The 21,556-nt window shown below is 37.2% G+C and overlaps 2 protein-coding genes across 5 annotated transcripts in view; both read left to right on the forward strand.

Annotated features, from left to right (window-relative positions):
* The window catches only part of LOC135783604 (heterogeneous nuclear ribonucleoprotein C), a 28,925-nt gene extending 17,026 nt beyond the window's left edge, over nt 1-11,899 (forward strand). For 2 of the 3 annotated variants that reach the window (XM_065294343.2, XM_065294342.2), the window contains 6 exons: nt 4,170-4,242; nt 4,317-4,364; nt 4,509-4,663; nt 5,117-5,230; nt 10,504-10,616; nt 10,695-11,899. In XM_065294343.2, coding sequence (XP_065150415.1) covers nt 4,170-4,242; nt 4,317-4,364; nt 4,509-4,663; nt 5,117-5,230; nt 10,504-10,616; nt 10,695-10,790 — 599 coding nt within the window. In that variant the 3' untranslated portion in view covers nt 10,791-11,899. The remainder of the gene's footprint in view (nt 1-4,169; nt 4,243-4,316; nt 4,365-4,508; nt 4,664-5,116; nt 5,231-10,503; nt 10,617-10,694) is intronic. The other variant, XM_065294344.2, reaches the window with a different exon arrangement.
* Nucleotides 11,900-17,135: 5,236 nt separating this feature from the next.
* The window catches only part of ndrg2 (NDRG family member 2), a 70,767-nt gene continuing 66,346 nt past the window's right edge, over nt 17,136-21,556 (forward strand). The window contains exon 1 of one of the 2 annotated variants that reach the window (XM_065294345.2): nt 17,136-17,374. The gene's annotated coding sequence lies outside the window, so the exon portion shown is untranslated. The remainder of the gene's footprint in view (nt 17,375-21,556) is intronic. The other variant, XR_010545714.2, reaches the window with a different exon arrangement.

Consider the following 21,556-nt stretch of genomic DNA (forward strand, 5'->3'; position numbering starts at 1 on the left):
ACGCATTTGCATAGATGGACTATGCTAAAGATTTTGTTACAATAATAATTATAATTTGGATTAATATTGAACTAGTTTGATATCAGTTATGGTAAGATAATGCACATCATTGAACAGGAAAGGAAAATGGGATTATTAAGAGTGTAAACAAGGTATGGTTTGAAACACACATCAAATAGTAATCTCATAAATGTGAATTATGAGACATGCTAAGATAAACAAAGCACCCCTATAGTGTTACAAGAAAGTGGTTCATTACAGATACAAACATGCAATACAAGGATATATAATATATACAATTTAAACCAATTTATTTTGGTCTTAGTGTGATCTTAGACAGACACATTTTTGTGTCATGGCTGCTTCGTCTCTGGTCACGGTTTGAAGTTTGCTTTGAGGTGTTAATTTGCTTAGATTGGCGCAATAAAGACAGCCAGAGAGAGTCAATGAGGCTGTTTACACTTGGCACTAACATGCGTTTTCGTCGATCGGATCACAAGTGGACAACGTTAATGCCAGGTGTAAACAGTGTTCAAAACGTTTTGAGCTCGTCCACTTTCGACCACTTTCAACCACATTCAGAGGTAGTCAAAACCACTTTCGATCGGATCGCTTTGGAGTTGCGGAACGCATATGTGGTTGAATGCGTTCGAACAGCCACACGCGCCCACCTTCTCTCCGCCCATTTATCTAATCTGAGGTATTAAACACAAGTTTTACGTCTTTTTTCGACTTCTGCAGTGAACATACGGTGAACAGCGCTATTTTTAGCCTTTCATTGATACAACTAAAGCGGCTGATCTCCGTAGTTTCGTTTTGAAAGCGTGTGAAAGTTGTGCGATCCTATTTCATCAATTGCGCTGAAAATGCAGAGAAAGCTTCCACATATAAACGTACAAAACACTATGCAGCATGTATACTTGCTAAACAAGCAGTGGACTCCGACATTATATAGTTTGCGTCCATATAAACTCATAATTACTCCCGCTCGGGTTTGAATGACAGCAGAGAGACTCGCCCACCGTCTCACAGACCACCCCCTCACAGTATTCAGGACAGATGCGGTCGAAAGTGGACAAAAGAGACGGATTTAAATACCAGGTGTAAACGTAATGTGTCTCTCTTGTCCACTTGTGATCCGATCGATGAAAACGCATCTTAATGCCAAGTGTAAACAGCCTCAATAGGTCTGGAAATGTGTGTCATCAGGAGATTAGGATCTTCTGATGAAAGCGTCCGAGCAGACCTGGTGACAAAACTCAATCTAGGGTCACAGCATGAAACCGTTAACGACCCAGACTGAAGAGACTTCCAGTTGACGTCCTGTCAGATGTTACTCAAGGGATAATGTAGAGGCAGCCGGTAGTTATCGGGAAATAAGCCCCGACAGTGTGATCAGGACCCGACGCGAAGCTATGCGTTATTACTTTGGAGCGGTTATTATTTGAAAAGAACGAACCTGCAAATGTCTCAACTGACCAATCAGAATCAAGCATTCCAGAGAGCCGTGTAATAAATATATTTAAAGGGATTACAGTTTTTTTCAGTCGCTAACAAGCATTTGTCCAATCAGTTGTCACATTTTCAAAACTCTTAACACAATTAGCACAGCATCGGCCTTTTGTGGCCATACCATTCATTCATTTCATGTCGTTTTCACACAATATGCAGTCATTAAACACATTTCCACAATGCTTACATTTTCTTAACAGACAAGCTATACCACCAAAATTATGGATTGGTTTTGTAGTATTTACAAATGCTTACACACAACATCCCACAATAGCAAAAACAATATTCCAAACCATAGGTACAGTATAAAAACCTTTATATTGGGTAAATTGGGCCAACCACAGCTGATTCCAGTCTGGCTTAGGTTATTTTTTCTATTACATTGATACTTATACAGTAAAAGGAGGACTTTGAGGAGTGATGTTTTTGAAAACAGAAACAGACAAACACTTTAATGTCTGGACGAGGAAGCATAAAAGCAAGGGGCACATGAAGAAGAGCAGGCCCAGTGAGAGGTGCAGTGAGAGATGCAGGTGCAGAGAGAGGTGAAGTGAGAGATGCAGTGAGAGGAGCAGCGCCAGGTAGAAGAGCAGGCCCAAGGAGAGGGCAATGTAGAGGTGTAAGAATGCATGGTGGTGGCATTCCAAGGGCTGCAAGAACAGTAGTCAGTGATGAAATTCACTGATTTCAGTAAGAGAGGCTGGTGAAAGAGAGCAGCCCAATTTTAGGAGGTTGCCTCCATTATACGCATCTTTCAACAAACCAACAGGTAAGTATTGCATTTTACATGGATTGTTTCTATTCTCACTTGACATGTCAATAAGGTCATACAGTAATCCATATGTAAAAAAATTGTCCCTCTAAAGAATGCAACGTCTTCCACCCTCTGGGGGAAAAACTGCTTTTTACTGAAATGCTTTTGAATGTGAACATTGCTGTACATGTGGACACACAGTTCCCAACCAAGACATTTAGCATAAAAACGGTGGATTGCATGTTTTGCATGCAAATACCTGTAAAACTGAAACATAAAAGTCTATGCAGTTTTTGTAATGTAAACAATAGCCAGTAATTTGAAACCTGGTGTACTTTAATTGATTGCATGTACCTTGTGAAGTGAAAAGATGTGTTATTCTTTGAAAGAATAATTTTATTTTGAGTCAGATTTCCAGTGTTTTGGTAAAGGTATTATGTGCAGAGAAAGATTTGTTCTATTTTGAAATGAAGAGTTAGTATTTATTTTACAAAATGTGTTTTTGAGAAGAAAATTATGCATTTGGCCAATTGTGTTTTGTAGGTGGAAAACTGTGTTAAGTGTTTAGAAAAATTATCTGAAGTATGGGTAAGCGCTTGTTAGCGATTGAAAAAAACTGTAATCCATTTTTTTGTACTTAAATCACTATTGTGAGTAGGACTATTTCTTGCGCGTCTCATTCAACGGCTCTTTTGCTTTTTCCAAAACGTCATTTTAAAGCTGGCAATGGAGGCTTGAGACGTTCAAAGCATTCTAATGCAGTTAATAATGAAGTTATTAGAAAGAGAGCGAGTGAGGGGGAGAAGGCGAGAGAGAGAGAGAGAGAGAGAGAGAGAGAGAGAGATTGTGTGAACCAGGCTACCTCTGTGGGTCCCTAAACAGCGCTGTTATTTCCTCGGAAAACCGTCTGTCATGTTGTTTTTATTTGTTTTTTATTCGTTTTTATTAATGCGGTCAAGAGAGCTGCCTGGAACAACGTTCGCCGTGCGTTTCCCAATCTATATTATTTTCCCTTTTACTTCAATTGATGGCACTGTATAACATATATTTTATATCTTATTTTTACTATTAAAATAAAATAATTAATTAAAATTAAATAGTGTTAGATAAACCTGAAAGGGTTGTGACAGATTAAAATGTAAACTTAAATTATGTCAAGAAACTGTAAAATGTCATATTTAACTGACTGTCCAACACTAAATGCTGATAACAGATGTCACTAATAATTTATTAATAACAGATGCGGCATGTTAGCTGAAGTTTGCTGGGGAACTTCAGTACCTCACGTAGGCAGCTGGGGCATGTTCAAGTTAAAATTGGTGCATACGTTTTGCTACGGTTTCTAGGTTAAACGACATGTTTTCTGGGAAGGGTGCGCAGCAGCACCAACATGTAAATAAACCATGCGGCACTAAAGAGACAGCTCGCACAATGGGTCCGGGTTGGGATGTTCTCTTTCATTCTGGACTTAGAATTGCCTTCTTAGCTACCTTAGTTGCAACACTTGCATCATTAGAACTGAGTGTTCAACGCATCGTTAAAAACTGTTGTGCAATGTTTTGCCCACTCTATTATACAGAACACAATTGTACAATTGGTCCTAAGTATATTGTTTTCCTTAGGGCCCCCCTCTCAGAATGTTTTAGATGTCTACCTATACGAAACATCTGATTTCACTCATGGGCTTGTTATTGTGTTATTTAGGAAGACACTTTTAAACATTCTGGAAGGAGGCTGAAGAGTTGAATCAGGTGTTTTAGGGAGAAATGGAGTTGAGAAACACTGCAAGTGTATGGCTTTTAAAGATCTGCTTGCTTGAACTTAAGCACAATGAATCTGTATGTCAGAGTGTGGGCACTAGGTCATTCTAAAAAAATGTTTTTATCCTGTATGCTTTTTTTAGACATTAATCTGGCGGGTGAACCAAAGCCTCATCGGTCAAAACCCATTAAGCGTTCTGCAGGAGATATGTTCAGGTTCGAAAAATAATTTTTACATCTGTACTTCTCACTTTTTGTTTCTGTTAATTCTACACTTTCCTTTCTCACAGTTCTTCATTCGATCTGGACTATGACTTTCAGAGAGATTACTATGAAAGGTGAACACTTGAACACTTTCCATCTGTGAATAAATTTATTTCTTTTCATTTGTGAATTTCTGATCTATTAAACATTTTCAGTCTGTTTTAACTAGAATTTGAGAATATGTATGATACAGGGAATAATTTGAAGTGTGTGTCCAGGATGTACTCGTACCCGTCACGTGTACCCCCACCACCTCCTCCTCTTTCACGGGCAGTGATTCCATCCAAGCGTGCACGTGTGAGTGTGAACAGTGGCAGCCGCAGGACAAAGAGCAGCTTTTCATCCAAAAGCAGCCAGCGTGCCTCCCGCACCAGTAAGAACACACACACCTGACAGCCAGCTAGTTTTCATTACTGGCCATAAAATTGAAATTTTTTTATACAATTTTTTTCTATGTTGAATTATAGAATTGTAACTGTTTATGCAACTCAATGCCACTCAAACTCTAAAAAACTTGGTTTACTTTCCTTTTGTTGGTTAAACACTAGGAATTTTTCAGAATTAAGAGTTTGGCTATGCAGCAGCTTTAACTTTGATGATTGTGTGAAATCATAAAAAAATGCAATTAAAACGCATAACAGCTTTGTAAATCTCTTCAATTTTATTTTCTTAAAATGGCTTTTGCCATTTGAAACCATTTTACACTTAAAATAATTTTATTACTTGAGCATTTGTTTTTAATTATAGTTCTTGATACTATTTATCAGTAAGCCGAAGAGGCTTCGAGTGATTATTTAAACTAAAGCCTCTGTGTACATGTGTGTAGTGAAGGCTGATGATCTGCAGACCATTAAAAAAGAACTTGCCCACATTAAACATAAAGTAGACTACTTATTGGAGAGCCTGGAGTGCATGGAAAGAGACCACAGCAAGAAATCAGGTAAGTGCCACACAGGAAAAAAAATCTAAGCTGCAATCCATAAAAAAATTTCCATTATAAATGCACAAAAATTATTGAGTAAGCAGAAAATATTTTGTGTTCAAAATTATCAACTCAACTTTCTCAGATTCACAATGGTAAGCTTAAAATAATGATTTATCATTTCAGTGTCTGGGTCTGTTTTGGCAAGAAAAAGTTTTATAAAGTCATTAATATTTGAGTGACTACGTCACGTCTGATACAAAAAGAAGAGATCAGGGGTGCGTTTCCCAAAAGCATCGTTAGCCAACTACTGTTTTAAATTTCATTGTTACTGACAAAGTTCAGCGATTTGGTGTTTCTCGAACAACGACGTAACTCGCTGCTGAACCACCATAGTACGATGCATAGTTTACTAACTACCTTGTTAATACTGTTGACAGTATTGGTCAATACTGTTTCCCGAAAACATAGTAACTTTGTCGCACATTCGTCGTTTGAACCAAGTTGGTTCAACAACATAGTTGATGATGTCACATGCGAGGTGGAATGCTAATGAATCTGTTCAAATCGATTTAATGTCAGATTACTGCTGTAAATAACGTATATTGCACTGGACGCCTGATTTTGTTATCGTGATTTAGTTATGTTTTTTTTTTTTTAAGATATTTAATTCATGCACAAGCTCCCTTTTATGTTACTCCTCTCAGGGATTCCCCAGGGTCTTAAAGCTCGTAGGACTGCTCACATGTACAGTTTTAAAATGAAGCGCTTTAATTCTGTTTACAAACTTAAATACATAAAATAAAAATTTTATATATTTAGAATGATGGATAAAGAATGTACGTTTGAACAGTGTAACAGTGTTAAGGTTATTTATATTGAAATTGTTTTACATTAGTTCAAAATTCCACCTGGTATTGATAGACCACACTTGTGGGTTATTGACCACAGCAAAAATATATCTCTGTCTAAAACATCTTCTAGAATGAAGTTTTTCTGAAAAAGGCTACTTGAGTACAATATTTCATTACTCTTTCCACCTCTGCGCTATACCAGCTTGTTTTTAAAGGGGACATTCCATGAAAATCAGACTTTTTCCATGTTTAAGTGCTATAATCGTGTCCCCAGTGCTTCTACCAACCCAGAAAACATGAACCCATGACGTAGGTAAGGGATCTGATTATTATGATACCGCCCCTTCAACTGCGCTATCCAACCATGAATGGCCTCACGAGTGTGATAGACAGAGAGAAAGAATGACTGACAGCACGACGCGTTTGTTTTCCCTCAAACACAAACAGGAGCCTACAATCTTATAACTTGTAGTTTTATTAATATGTCTAAAGATTGAATTTACGTTCTAAATGATTAAACCTTACATTAGTGCAACAGAGAGAGCGCGTGAGCGAACGAACGAACGAGAGAGAGAGAGAGAGAGAGAGAGAGAGAGAGAGAGAGAGAGAGAGAGAGAGAGAGAGAGAGCAACGCGATGGTTCACTTTCATCAATACAAGTACGTTGTTTAAAATGTTTCTCTGAAGTTTATATGAATGAACACGAGGATTAATGCCAGTGCTGGGCAAGCTACTTGGAAAATGTAGTGAGCTAAGCTACCAGTTACTTCACATTAAATGAAGCTTCACTACACTGAAGCTACCCCCCTGGGAAATGTAGCAAGCTGCGCTACATCAATAGCTTGCTACATCCAACCATTTTTTTTTTAACCAGTTTTATTATGTAATTATTTATTCAGTTTCAATTTATCATTTTGGTAATTATAGGCAATACAAGCATAATGTAGGCCTAGGTACTTCACATTTTGGGGCGGTTTGCTGGACAGGTCTTATCCTACTCCCAGAATAAAAGGCATGTTTGAGCTGCCTTTATTCAAAAACACCTGGCCCTGACATATCTTAACACAAGGGTCTCCAACGTGGGCCCGCAGGCAGCAGGTAGACTGCACAGAGTCTGTGAAGTGCCCGCCAAAGCACATTCTATTAATAGTTTTAATTTTAATATTTATTACATGTTTTTATATTAGCTTGGCTTGGTGACATAACCCAGTCAGAGGTAGAGCACGAGTCTTCACAGAATGCGAGTGGTTATGTTTTGTATGAATGAAGGAAGGCTGCACAACTCGAAAATACGAAACAAACGACGTCCTGTGTCGATTCAAATGACGCGCTTATTCTCAAATTCAGGACGACTTCAGAAATGTTTGGAAAATTGTAGCTTGTGTGGAAGCTACCTCACTACTTGGTCAAAAAAAGAGCTTAGCTACTGAAAAGCTATTTGATTTAGAAAGCAGCTAAGCTACCGCCAAGCTACTGAAAAATGTAGTTAAACTACTAGCTTCGCTACTTGTAGTGAAGCTACTGCCCAGCACTGATTAATGCACTGCACGAGACAGAGTGAGAGAACAACGCGTATTCACTATCATACACAATAAGTAAATATGTTGTTTAATGTTTCTCTGAAGTTTCAAATGAATACGAGGAGTTACAAGATAGATGAAAGACTGACAGAAACGCGAATGTGTTCAACATGTGTACACAATAAACTCAAACATGTCATTTGATTTGTTTCTCTAAAGTTTAAGCAATAAAAGTGTTGTTTTATTACAGATCATTTAAATGTGCTCGTGTGGTTTGGTCAAAAAGTAAACTTCTGAGTGTTTGTGGATGTGTATTTTATTTGTAACATGCTGAAAATCATTGTGCCTGTTTAAAACACTGGCAGCAGAATGAGAGCTAAAGTCTTTATTTTTATTCCACAATGTTCCCCATCTGCTGATAAACATGTATTTAGTATGCATAAAACAGATGATTGACTTTTTAAACTTGTTCAAATATATAATGCTTAACATCGCTCACTTAACTTCTTTCGTGAGAATATCTCCCTGATGCTCTGTCATGTCTACAGTGCGAGCGCTGAAGACTCCGCCCACCTGAGCAGCTCGTTTGGATTTAAAGGGATACACACAAAAACGGTGCATTTTTGCTCAGACCCATAAAGTGCCTATTTTAACATGTCACAATAAATTACCTATATGGTATTTTGAGCTAAAACTTCACATATGTACTCTTGGGACATCAAAGATTTATTTAATATCTTAAAAACGTCTTGTGGAATGTCCCCTTTAACATGCATTCTAATGGAGATAATGTCTGTTTTGAGTATTGTTGTGGTTGAATATTGTTGTCAGGGCCGTTTCAAGGCATAGGTGAACTAGGGTGCCAGCAGCTGCAAGTGGTTGAATAAGTGGAAAATGAGCACTGAAACTAAATAAAAGATAAACTCTAAGGAGTGTTTTCCCGGACAGGGATTATCTTAAACCTGGACTAGGCCTTAGTTTAATTAGGAAATATAACTAGTTTAAACAAACATGCCTTACTAAAAACATTACTTGTGTGCATTTTGAGACAAAAAAAAAAGGTACTGATGTATTTTACGATACATATATGTCAGTGAAAGTTGTTTTCAGTTTGGACAGCTCTTACATTTATTTTAGTCTAGGACTAGTCTAATCCCTCTCTGGGAAATCGCCCCTAAATGTCACATGTTTAACACAGAAATAAAGTCATGGTTAATTTTATTTCCTCATAATGATAACTGTAAATATGGCTCACAATGGATATGAAATGAGAGCTGTGTCTTACTATCATAAATATATTACTTTGTTTTGTTTACTTAAACTGTAAATATGATATGCAAAATATTTTCCCAAAATATGAAATTGTGTTCTTAAAAGAAAGGTAAAGATAAATGTCCATATATAACTATAGTACAGTAATAATTGAGTTTTGATTTAGAATAAAGCTATATTTGTTGTTCACATAGTATGCGGCTCTTTAAATGTATTTCAAAATCTGATGTGGCCCTTGAGTCAAAAATATTAACCTACCCCTGGTGCAACTGGTAGCACAACATGGGCACAGCCACCCTAAAATGTGATTGCAGTTCCCATAGCAGTACTCTCAATTTGCCTATATGCCATTGGATTAGAAGGCTATTAGTTACTTATTGATCAGTAATTACATGTAAAGTTAGCATTTTCAGCGCTCAACACTTCCATTAGATCAAAGGTCAATTAAAAAAATGTTTTGCCTGAACTATACAGTAGCTGCCCCGTCGTCTGTATAGGTCATTGTGGTGGTCTCATTTTAAGAAAAGTAACTGTTCAGTTGCGAAGAAAGAAAGAAATTGCAGTACTTTACACATCAGAAGGAACATTTCATTTTTATTATGGTAACGTTTTAAAAATAAGATATCCTTGACGGCGTGTGCAGCCTTTAAATGCGTCCTAACATCGTTAGAAACAAACGTACATTAGAATTGCTGACCTACCGTGAAAAGTTGTAAATGAAAAATAAGAGAATGACCTTTATCTTGCTTTTGAATGCTGACTAGTCAAAATACGCGAGGATGATTGAATTGAGACACGGTGTCTTAGCTTGAAAGATGGTATCACTTTAGTCTATGATCTTACAATTTATGACTGACCAACCAACCCCCCCCCCCAACAAAAACCTCTTCGGATCTACAAATTCAAAATGGCGAATTTCACGGAAAAGCGATTAGTTTGCAGGTATACACAAAAAAGAAGACAGAGGGTGCATCCCAATTTTGAGGGTTGGGTCCTTCTAAGGATGAGGACTTTAGTGGCGAGACACTGTCTTTGAAGGCTAGAGCCTCTGAAGTCCACAAAGCGAACTTAGACAGTCTAGCCTGAATTGGGATTATTCTGCATGCATACTCGCACATCTCTCGCTTGCGCGTGCTTTATCCGTACCTTAGATTTAGGTCTGAATAAACGTAACATACTTTCACACACCTTGTGGCCAGTAAGGGGGCCCCCAAGCCCGCGGGGCCCCACACAATTGCGTGGTTTGCGTGGTGGGTAAACACGCCACTGTAAGCATGTTAAACTGCATGCAGTGCTGCACAGACCAACATATAACATAAAAGTACAGTGATATCAGCCTGCATGGTATGCTTTCGAATTGCTCTTGCAGTACATTGATGTCACACATCAATCAGTCTGTGAACATATACTGTACACTTAATATGGTATACTGCGTAACCGTGATAGTTTCTGAGATGATTATCATACTGTGAAAATCTCATACCGTTACAACCCTATTCATAAACATAGCTATTGTATCATATGAGCTTCAACAGACTTAAAATTAAGTTAACAGACATTCTAGACAACTTAAAGTATGCTCTACAAATAATACAAATGCACACTATACATCATACCTGAATTTTCTTTATTTTCATTTGCAAAAGTGAAAAGTGCTAAAATGGAGGTGTCACCACAGCACTCAAGTGGAAAGAAAGAGCGTAATAGTTTGGAAACAAATGACTATGAGGAAGAAGGAGATCTGCTAGAAGAGGAGGAGGTGAGCAGATGCAAAGGACAGTGATGCGATAAATCAAACAAACCGTTTTGATATTTACATGTGTGATTTTATCTGCAGATAAAGAGTCAAGGAGGGGAGGAGGAGGAGGAAGAGGAGGGTGAGCAGGAGGAAGGAGAGGATGATGGAGACAGCACCAATGGAGACCAGTCTTAAAGGAATACTTCACCAGAATTTGAAAATTCTCTTTAAACTTACTTGACCTCCTGCCATTCAAAATATATGACTTTCTGTAGTCGAACAGAGTTTAAGCTTATTAGTCTTTGTGTGTCATATGGCAAAACATCCGTGTTACAACTAGTCATAAAACACGAAAGATGCAGGGATATTCAAAGTTATTGACTTACCACCATTTTCGAATTTACAAATATAACGTTAGTCAAGTTTGCATCAGGTAATGTCAACCAATAGAGAGTCTGAGGAAGGGTTGTAGAGACCCGAAACGTCACTCCTAATACATTTATGAAAGGGAGCTTTTTGGTGTGCGGATCCTTCTCTTTTTGTTACTTATTCATTGATTTGATCCTGCACCCGCATTTAACTTGGATGTTCTATCGTTTTAACCAATAGAGATACAACACCTATTTCAATGCATACTATTTAAGTTGCCTTTGTTCTTCATCAGCTGCTCAGTCATGCCCACTTGCGTTCAGTACGTAAGGAATAATTGACAACAGGCTGTTGATTTATTTGAAAATAATGCACACCCAAGTTGGTAATGCGGCACTCCACTTCACATTATGCCATTACCCCGCAGATGTGCATTATTTTCAAATAATTCAAAGAACGGTGTAAATTATTCCCCTTCTACCATGGTTGCCACATACATTGCTCTGGTGGTTATTTTAAGACATTTGACAGGTCAGGTGTGCATTTATCAAAAAATAATGCAAACCCATGGAACATTTCTCAACAATTCAGAATAAAGCATTTAAAAGCGTTGTTTAAATGGTTTCATCAGACGCACGGGCGTTGTCTGAACAGAATTTAACTTTCGGTCTCTGTTTGACTAGTGGCCAAACTGAACTCTGGAACAAATACCTTGTCGAAAATAACTAATGTTTTGGTTTCCTAAAGACGAGGGAAGACGGTGGTCACAGATCATCGCTATGTGAAAGGAGGTTTGCCATCTGCAGTATACATTTTACACAGTAACATGGAATCAGTGTAGTTTTTGATACGTTTAGCTATGATTTCAACTTAGGTTATTTAATTGTTCTTTATTTTGCTTGTGATCAGAAATAAACTACTCTAAAAGGACTCCACACTATTGTTATTGATTCTTTGTGGAACTTTACCAGAAGTTAGTTTTTCCACGAAAGCCGTTTGTTTATGTAGCCCTGACCTGTCGAGGCATGGACTCCACTAGACCTGTGGTTCCCAAACTGGGGTGCGCGCACCCCTAGTGGTGCGCAGACTGACCACTGGGGGTGTGCGAGAGAATGTTTGTAATGGCGGGGGGAAAGATTGGCTCTTTATTATTTTTACTTATTTAACTGTGGTAAACTTCACATGGGAAAGTTTTATTAAGAAATAAAATTTCACATTACAAGCTATAAATTATTCCTTATTTTATTTCATTTTACAAGCACGTCTGTGTCTTCATATTAGGCGCTAACTGATAATTCGTTCATTTATTTTTTCACTTACTACATTCATCAAAATGGACACCTGGTTAAAAACGGGCACTTTAAATAAATCAAGGGATAGGAATGAGCCATCTAAAACATCAGCCTCTTCCGACCACGGTGCTGAATATATAGAAAAACCCGATCAAAGGGACTCGGATGATAATGAACAGAGTGAAGAGGTGGGAACAGAGAAACCTAACAGAGATGTACTGGTCAAACGAAATAGGCCTACATGCCAGAGTGAGAAAATGTCAAGTAAGAAACGCAAATACAGTGACAGTTACATTGCTTTCAAGTTTATAATAGATTTTTTAATGTCTTCTAATCTACAGTGTATATATGTATTTAGTTACTGCAATTGAAATGTGAAGTTTAACCAGAGTATTTGTATTTAGTTATTGCAACTAAACATGTGAAGTTTAACAAAACTGTCATCCATTACCCTGAATTTTGATGATCTGTGTACAAACATGCAGGACATCTCACTAAAAAAGGTGGTAATCTTTTGTATTTATAACAGATTTTTTAATGTTTTCTAATCTACAGTGAATATTTGTATTTAGTTAATGCAATTAAACATGTGAAGTTTAACCAGAGTAAGTTGTTGGGGGGGTGCTTGACAGGTGTCAAAGAAACTAGAAAGGGGTGCATGCTGCAAAAAGTTTTGGAACCACTGCACTAGACCTTTCTAGCAGAACTTATCTGTGAAATATTTATCAGAACTACACTAGCTAGTCTGTTGGATCAGACCACACGAGCCAGGCTTCGCTCCCGAAGTGCATTAATGAGCCTTGGTCGCCCATGACCCTGTTGCTGGTTCACAGCTTTTCCTTCCTTGAACCACTTTTGATAGGTACTGAACACTGCAGACTGGGAACACCCCACTAGAGCTGCAGTTTTGGAGATGCTATGACCCAGCCGTCTAGCCATCACAATTTGGCCCTCGTCAGAGTCACTCATTCCTTTTTCTACTTACAAAACATCAACTTTAAGGAAGAAACTCAGGGTCATGGGTGGCCACGGCTCATTGATTGCTGCTTCTGATAAAAAGGTCTAGTGGAGTCCATGCCTCGACGGGTCATGGCTGTTTTGGTGGCAAAAGGGGACATACAAAATATTAGTCAGGTGGTCATAATATTATGGCTGATCGCTGTATAAGCAAATTTGGTCATACATGCACATGCAGGCCCATCTAGAGATTGTGGGCCTGATTTACAAAGCGGGGCAAATTAGCGAAAATGGGAGACAGTCAATCCAGACAGTAGTTATTTAAAGCCAAAATGATGGTTTGCGCTGGCGCAAGCTATTAGTAAATCTGGCCCTTACTTAAGTAAACCTTGGCCATACTTAAGTAAATTAACCACTGATGTTTTATTTTTTTTAAAGTAGCTACAGTACTGGTATTAAATAAGGTTAGAACAAACACCAAACAAAATGATACTTTTAGGTGATCTGTCATATGCTTTCTTGACCTTTGAGTTACACTCATATCTGCATTTCTGGTTATAGAATTGGTTTAGATTAGGGACTTTAGAGCAAAATTTCCCTCGTTGCTAATATTTCAGATTTTAGACACATAGGATATGTTTGCAGCTTTATGTGATGTTTTTGTGACTATTTGTTAACAAGCTTTTAACACCCCTGTCTTGGGATGATGACCTGCTGACTGGGATCTTTGAGCCACCTTCCTTCTCTCGTACAATATCCTCAACATTTATTGCATCAACAACATCTACATTAACATCTATAACTGGGACTGATGTTAAAGGTCATGTTTTTGTGATCCCATTTTTCAAACTTTAGTTAGTGTGTAATGTTGCTGTTAGTGCATAAGTAATTCCTCCAAAATAAATTATAAAGATCAAAGTTCAATTCCAAGCTATATATTTTCTCTTTAATAGAATTCCCCTTTCAAAGCCTACAGCGGTTTGGACTATATTCCCGATTGAATCACGCCAGTATAAGAGTTTCTGACTAAACTCTGCCCACAGAAAAGGGCGTCAGTCGCCAGCTAAGCTTTAACAGCTCAGGCTAAGATAAGCTGTTTGTTGAATCACAACACACTAACTACACAATCAGACCTCATTATGTAGTTTTATAGGAGGGACTTCATAGAACAAGAGATCAGCCATTTTTAGGACAGTGAAAACAGCAGTATAGAGATAAGTAAATTGTGTGAAAAATACTGCGTTTCTTTACACATGAAACATGAACACGTGTTATATTGCGCAGTGCAAACACAATCAAGGCTTCGAAAACAACATGACCTTTAATTCCAACTCGGTCAACATCTGCAACACCTCCACCTAGTGTTCAGGCTGTGAAAAGTCCTGTCCAACCCAACACAGAGAGAGAGGGAGAGGGAGAGAGGAAGAGGTTGCAAGAGGAGAGCAGAGCATGGAGGAGAGCTGACAAACACCTGCAAGCTGTAAATGAACCTCTAGATGAGGATTGATTTTTATGAGATCTCTGCAATGAAACGTTTGCCACCAAGGAACATTAAACTGAAATTTATGCAGCTCTGAGGCAGAGTTTGGTGACGATTAGTAGGTTCAGTTTTCTTGAACACACACACACTCACACGTACACAACACACAGTACACATATACTTTGTAAATATCAATCCTTTTATTAACAAAGAATACGCAAATTGTTAATATCATTTTAAAGATTAGTTTTTCAATGCATTATGTGACCTTAAAATAAAAAAGAGTGAGTTAAATCACTATATTATATATGATGCTAATATATAGTCTCAAAAGCAAGTTTGCTATAGAAAAAATCTAATTACAAAAAACCCAATACACATAGTTGAATTTACTTTAAAAAATTGGAGGAAAGTTGTTGCCCTAAAATATCAAGTAATGTGAACTAAAACAAGAGTACAAACAAGTGACTTTAGTCATTCCAATAGGCCTACAATTTACCAAGCAAGTTCATTAAACTTAATTTTAGGATCATTTAACTTAAAATAATTTGTTACATCAATCGCTCTGTCAATAATCAGTTAACTGAGTTCAATGTTTTCTATTTTTAATTCATTTATAACTATTTTACTTGGATAAATAAATAGTATTATAACTTATTAGTATTATATTATAATAAGTCAGTCAGGGAATAAACTTGATTCTTCACAGAAACACACAAAAAACTTCATTTTTGACATGCATTGTCAATACTAAGTAGAAAACTACAATAAAATGGGCTGCACAGAGTTCATGTAAACACTGATCATATGAACGGTGACTTGGTGAAAATTATAATTTACAACAAAAAAAAACATTATAAATATAATAGCTTTATGACATTTTATACACAAAATGTTCATATTAGTTCTTACAAAATATTCAAGCAAAAAGGATTATGGGTATTCCTTACAGCATGTACTGGAAATGTTTTATTAATTTAACTTGAATGTTTTATTTTGATGAATTGTATACGCTTAAAGGCTAATTGTACTAAGATTGTCCAAAACCCCAAATATATAATGATGTTTACATCATTTGTTTAAGTAAAAACAATATCTGGGTTAACATGCACTGGTTGGAAGTATTTTCTCTTATTCAAGGTGTTATCTGAGTGGTGCAACTTGCTGAGCCACAAACCCTTAATGTTTCAGATCCTGGTTTGAATCCGGTGTGGTACATGCCCCGACCTTAAGAGGTACTGTGGTCAGAGATTGTGCAAAAGGTGTTTTTGTTCAACATGTGGTGTTTTTCTGATAACAAACTCATCTGAGTTTAACAAATGGTGCATTTATGTAGAAATCTTTATCAATCTTGATTTGTTGTTCTCACCCACTTCTAAAAATACACTAGTCCAACATTTGTGGTGGATCAAAACCTTTCATTAAAGTTATTTTAACATTTTGAACCTGAATCCCTGTTTTTGTCTTAAAACAACTTTGATAAACCTTTTTTACTTCAAATGCTGACTATATGTTTACATGCACATAATCTCATCTGACTCACATCTCATATTTTTGCTCTTGTGGCTCTGAGCTGCCATTGCCACCTTTTTTTGGCCTTGTATCACTTCTTGCAGCTATATTTTATTATGTTCCTCTTATCAGGTGCAACACATGTGAGACAAGAAGAGAAGACAGTATATATGTGGTTGGCAGATGTTGCTTTCTTGAGGTCAGTTATGTTGTATCTTCTGTAAAGGTTGACGTTATGCAACAGTGAATTAGTTCAGTTGAAGGGGCAATGAAAGCCTGAATATTACCTAACATGCAATCATGCGTGTCCTGCACTGTAATGTAAGCTTTTCTTATCCTGACTTACTATTTTCGTAATACTAGTATTACTCATTATAGTATCACATTCACTCACTTTAAAATGTTATATAAAGAATTATTCATCTGTTCATTTCAATTTAAACTATGGCAGCTGAAAATGTGAATATGACCGTAAGAGTCGCATTTTACACGTCCCCTTTTGAGCCTTTTCATTTCTGTTGACATGATCCTCTGCCCTATTTTAAATATCCTGTAAACTTGTTCCAGAAATTAGAGATTAGTATATTTATATATTCTGGCACGACGCAAATAACAAGACCGTATTGCCTAAGACCGCAGCGCAACTGTAACTAGAACCTTGGAATGCGAACGCTTGTTCCAGCGGGCGAGTCAACAACGGGCGCGTACCATCTGAAACAATAGGGGGGAGCTATTGTAAAAGAGTGGGGTTTTGTCATCAGTCACCGTCTTTTATCGACGTATTTGTGAGTTTGAGCTGCAAACATTACTTAGTCAAACATACATAAATACAACTCAACATAAACACCGTAATATAGGGTTTTACAGCTTTGGCTTTTTTTCACCCTCCCCTATCCGTTACTCAAGTTGGCCTTTTTGATTGACAGCTCCATATTTTTGAGGTTTTTTTTCTGGTTGGCTCCAGAAAGGACAAAAACAGGCAATCCAAAAGAAAGAGGGAGAGAAAATATAAACGCAAGTGCAAAGAAGAGTCAACGAGCACTGGCTGCCATCCAGAGTCAAAGTTAAGGAAAATAAATATTTTCAAGGCAAAGGAGTCACGACTTTTGGATTTTTGTCTACATTTTACGGAAGTTGCGCACGCGAACATTACATTTATTGCATAAGAGGTAAGTGCGATGTTGCAGCATTTCATTTTTAATATCACGTGTTGCAAAATTGTGGTAACGTTGATTAATAGGCCTAGGACAGTGTGTCTTCATTGAACATAAACATAAATGCTCATAGTGCTAAAAATGTAGCGGTCTGAAAGACAGACGCCTCCACAATCTTTTCTAGCCACTCTAGAAACTTGTAAACATAATGCAGCATCAACTAGCAGTGCTTTTGTTGATTGATATGAACAATGACTATGCAGACTTTTGTTTACCGAACACACCCTCATTTCATTAAAGAGTTTTGAAGTATTGTTTGCGCAAAACAGATATTAAATCAAACCACTTAACTAACATTTTACTGCGCGCAACGACGTATCTCATTGTGTTCATTAAACTAAAACAGTGTAGGGATTATAGGTGAGTAAATGTTTTACATGAATTTGAATTTTATATCGAAAGCATCAAGCGCTTGCACCCAGTAGCTCTGCAGGGCTCTATTTGCTCAATATGTCACGTTCTTATACAAATATTAAGAGCGATGGGGTATGTTTGTCAAAGTCAAATGGAGGAGTGTAATGTGTCAAGCTTTACAGCCCCAGACAAACCCGCAAATGACTTTTTCCAGCTGCGTTGTGCCGTTACAAACACCGGGCGGATAGACTTATTGACGCACATAAGCTGAAGCAGCGATTATTCCTCAGTTGAGCCTATTGGCTGTATAGACTTTGAGTCAAACAGTCTTTACAGTGATACATAAAGAGATATATTGCAGCATACCTGATCTACTCTTTATATAGAGCAAACATGGACAGTTCAGCTTTGAAAAGGACAACCAACAACACAGAAAAGCATTATATTAATAGCCATACGACTTGTATGCTATATTTCAAGTATTTTTAAGCAATGGCATTGGATAACATTGAGTGGTACACAGACTGAAAAGACATTGTGGCAGTTTTGGCATAGTTATTGCATATCTCATGCCCGACTGAGATGCACCAAATGAAAGTTAGATTTGAGTGAGGGGTTCACCAAGTAACTACATAAATACTGGCCTTCCACATAGCAAACTGACATTGATTTATTATCTGTTTTTAGTTATACAGGTTTGCGTCAATTATCAATCAATAATATTAAATCAACACTCACTATTTGGTCAGTTAACCAAGTGTTATTAGAGTGAGAATAAAACATCTATTTAAAGGAAAAGTTCACTAGAATATTGATGCGTCTACTGCTGGGTTTAAATTACACACATGGTATGAATAAAAATTAAATTGCTATATTGGTAAGAGTATTATGGTTTTGAAAAACGATGTGCAGAACATACAGGTCTTGAAATGCATTTGAACCTCTTCTGCCATTGCAGCCATTGCATTTAACTGAAGCTGCTGCCATGCCAACTTGCTATTGTAAACAAAAGCTTGCAATGCTCGCCTCGCCTCCGGGGTCTTCTAATTGGTCCACTATTCTGTAACTGACATTGATGAGCTGCGATGTTTGTAAAAGACGACTTCATAGACCTTGTTCACACTGTCAGTCCAAATCCGATTTTGGTGCATATGCGATTGGAATACAATCACATTTAGAATGTGTGAACAGCCAAAAACCGCATGAAATTCGTTTTTTTCTAATCCGTTTCAGGCTACATCCAGAGGTGGTTTGAAATTCGCATTTCTGGAAATTCATTTCAGTCTGACTGCTCTGATCACATTTGTGTAGCTTTTTGGTTACGTCATACTCTCACGTCACTTAAACGCAACCTCAGCGTGGAACAGTCCATTTCTGATAAAATGATAGGGGTGTTTGGGAAAGTCCATGTATTTAGGAATATAGTTTCAACAACGTCATACGTTGAGGCAGATTGACGTGCCTGCACAACGTCATTGCCATAGAAACAGTGCAGATAATCCGTAACACGGCAGAATGCTACAGGACACACAGATCTGATCTGAACAGTTGTGATACACATTATGGACACTGAGTCTGTCAAATCGGATGCACTAAATGCACTAAAATCAAATATGTACTGACAGCGTGAACAAGGTATTAAAGCACGGTACTCATGTTCGAGAAGCTGCTAAAGACGCAAGACGTGCAACAATCAAACATGTCTGTCTAGTGTGTTTACATAAAAAAACAATAGAGAAGTAGTTGCAGAATGCAGCAGAGAGTGGCGGGAGTCATGTAAGTAGGTCTGAGTATCGTTTAAAAATTTCTGATTACAATACCAATTAGTGCAGGGCGATATATTGCATGGGATTCTTATGCGCATCTTATCAGTGAAGCCGGTTTCCAGTGATTAGTAGTAAATCGATCGCTTTAAGATGGAGCTGCATTTATATAAATGATATAATTTTTCCTCTTTCTGCCAGTGTGAACGATTTGACACTCAATGGTCTCGGCAGGTACAGAGGCTGCGAAGAGAAAAAATAACCCTAAACTGGAAATGCACACTTTAACAAGATAACAATCTTATTGGGAGGTAAAGCTCAAATAACTCTTGCCGTTTTTGCTTATCTCGTGTTAATCTGGAACATATATAAAGTAGTATTACATCCTTAATTTATCCAAAGAGTTTAAAGTTTGATCAGATTTAAAAAAAACAGAACAGCTATTCCGATTCTTTCCGAATAAATCGACCCCCTTGAGGCATACCTCTGGCTAAGCGAGTCATGTGTAAGCAACACACCATTATCCCACGATCTTTGGATAATTTATGATTTACTACATGTTCGTCTAATTAACATTATATGCACTTATGCAATGATTGCCAACAAAACACTGCCATTTCATGCAGTTTTACTTACCGCCTGCGACTCATGACCCGGTTGGGACCACACCATTTCAACGAAATCCAGCTTTAAACCAACACACATGCAAAACTCATCTGCTTCCCAGGATAAACAAACTTTATACATTGTTTTCATAAAGCTGGGTTTATTGGTAAACTGAACAAGCTTAATTTTCTTCACAAACAGAAACACACTTCTATGGTGACGTTGATTTTGTGTCAGATTCCGGTTAAATTGCCTTTCATTGTACTTCCTGCACTGAAATTGCCCATAATAGAAATAAAGCAAGATTGTTACGTATGAATCTTTCATTTTTTTTTTAACTTTCACAAACTTTTATGAACCCTGGCGAAGTGAATTAAGCACAGAAGTACTCCGTCACACATCCAAATGCTTTTTTGACTCTTTGCCTATGTTTAGCATAAGGAATCCAACTCTTAAACAGTGTTAATAAGTCAGAATGCATGTCAGCCCTAAAGCATTTTAGCATCGATTTAGCTATCTATCTATAGCCATACATCTAAACAATATTAAACGTTACGTATGTCCCAGTGTTTTGGATCAGTAAGTCACCATGCACAGAAACGTAAACTTAACTATACACAAGCATGTAAGTTATCACCTTCAGTTAGCGGATTTAGTTTTTGTTTGTGTGCAATGTTAGCCTTACCTGTCAGGGTCTCAGTCATAGCCCCCCTTCATCAGTAATTTTTGAGGTTGGCTTGCAGGGCTTGACATTAACTTTTTGAGGAACTTGTCCTTCGGACAAGTAAATTTATGTTTCACTTGTCCATGCACAAAAGTCACTTGTCGGAGTAAAGATTTATAATATAATTTATTTTTTGTGTTTTGCTAATCAGTGGCGGAGCAAGGGATTTTTCATAGGGGTGGCCAGGCAGGGGCCAGCAGTAACTCTGGGGTGGCACATAAAATCTCTATCATCCAACCTTAAAATACTTTTAAGTATTATAGGTGCATTAATAACAATGATGTATAACATACAATTGCTACAATATTTTAATTTTAATTAAAAATGAATTGAGATTAACATACAATTTATAGTCATAATTCAACCTCAAGTTTTTTTTTAAACTATTTAATCAAATAAAACTTTTGAAATTTACTTTGAAACCAGAATTTATATCTCCCATTGCTGAAAAAATTATAGAGACCAGAAAATCACGTGAATTTTGTAGGCCACTGAAATGTATTTTACTAAGATTCATTTGGCTGCTTCTTGCTACTCTTTCTGAAGAAGGATGCTATATCTGCTGCCTTTCTCTTCATTTTCCCCACTTTCAATGATTGTCTGACATTAAAACACTAAAGCAAAACATTAAAACATTACCATTTTTTAAAAAACGTATTAGGGTAAATGTATCCAGATTATCTGTGATAT

This window comes from Paramisgurnus dabryanus, chromosome 2 (genome assembly GCF_030506205.2).
Source record: "Paramisgurnus dabryanus chromosome 2, PD_genome_1.1, whole genome shotgun sequence".
Lineage (NCBI taxonomy): Eukaryota > Metazoa > Chordata > Actinopteri > Cypriniformes > Cobitidae > Paramisgurnus > Paramisgurnus dabryanus.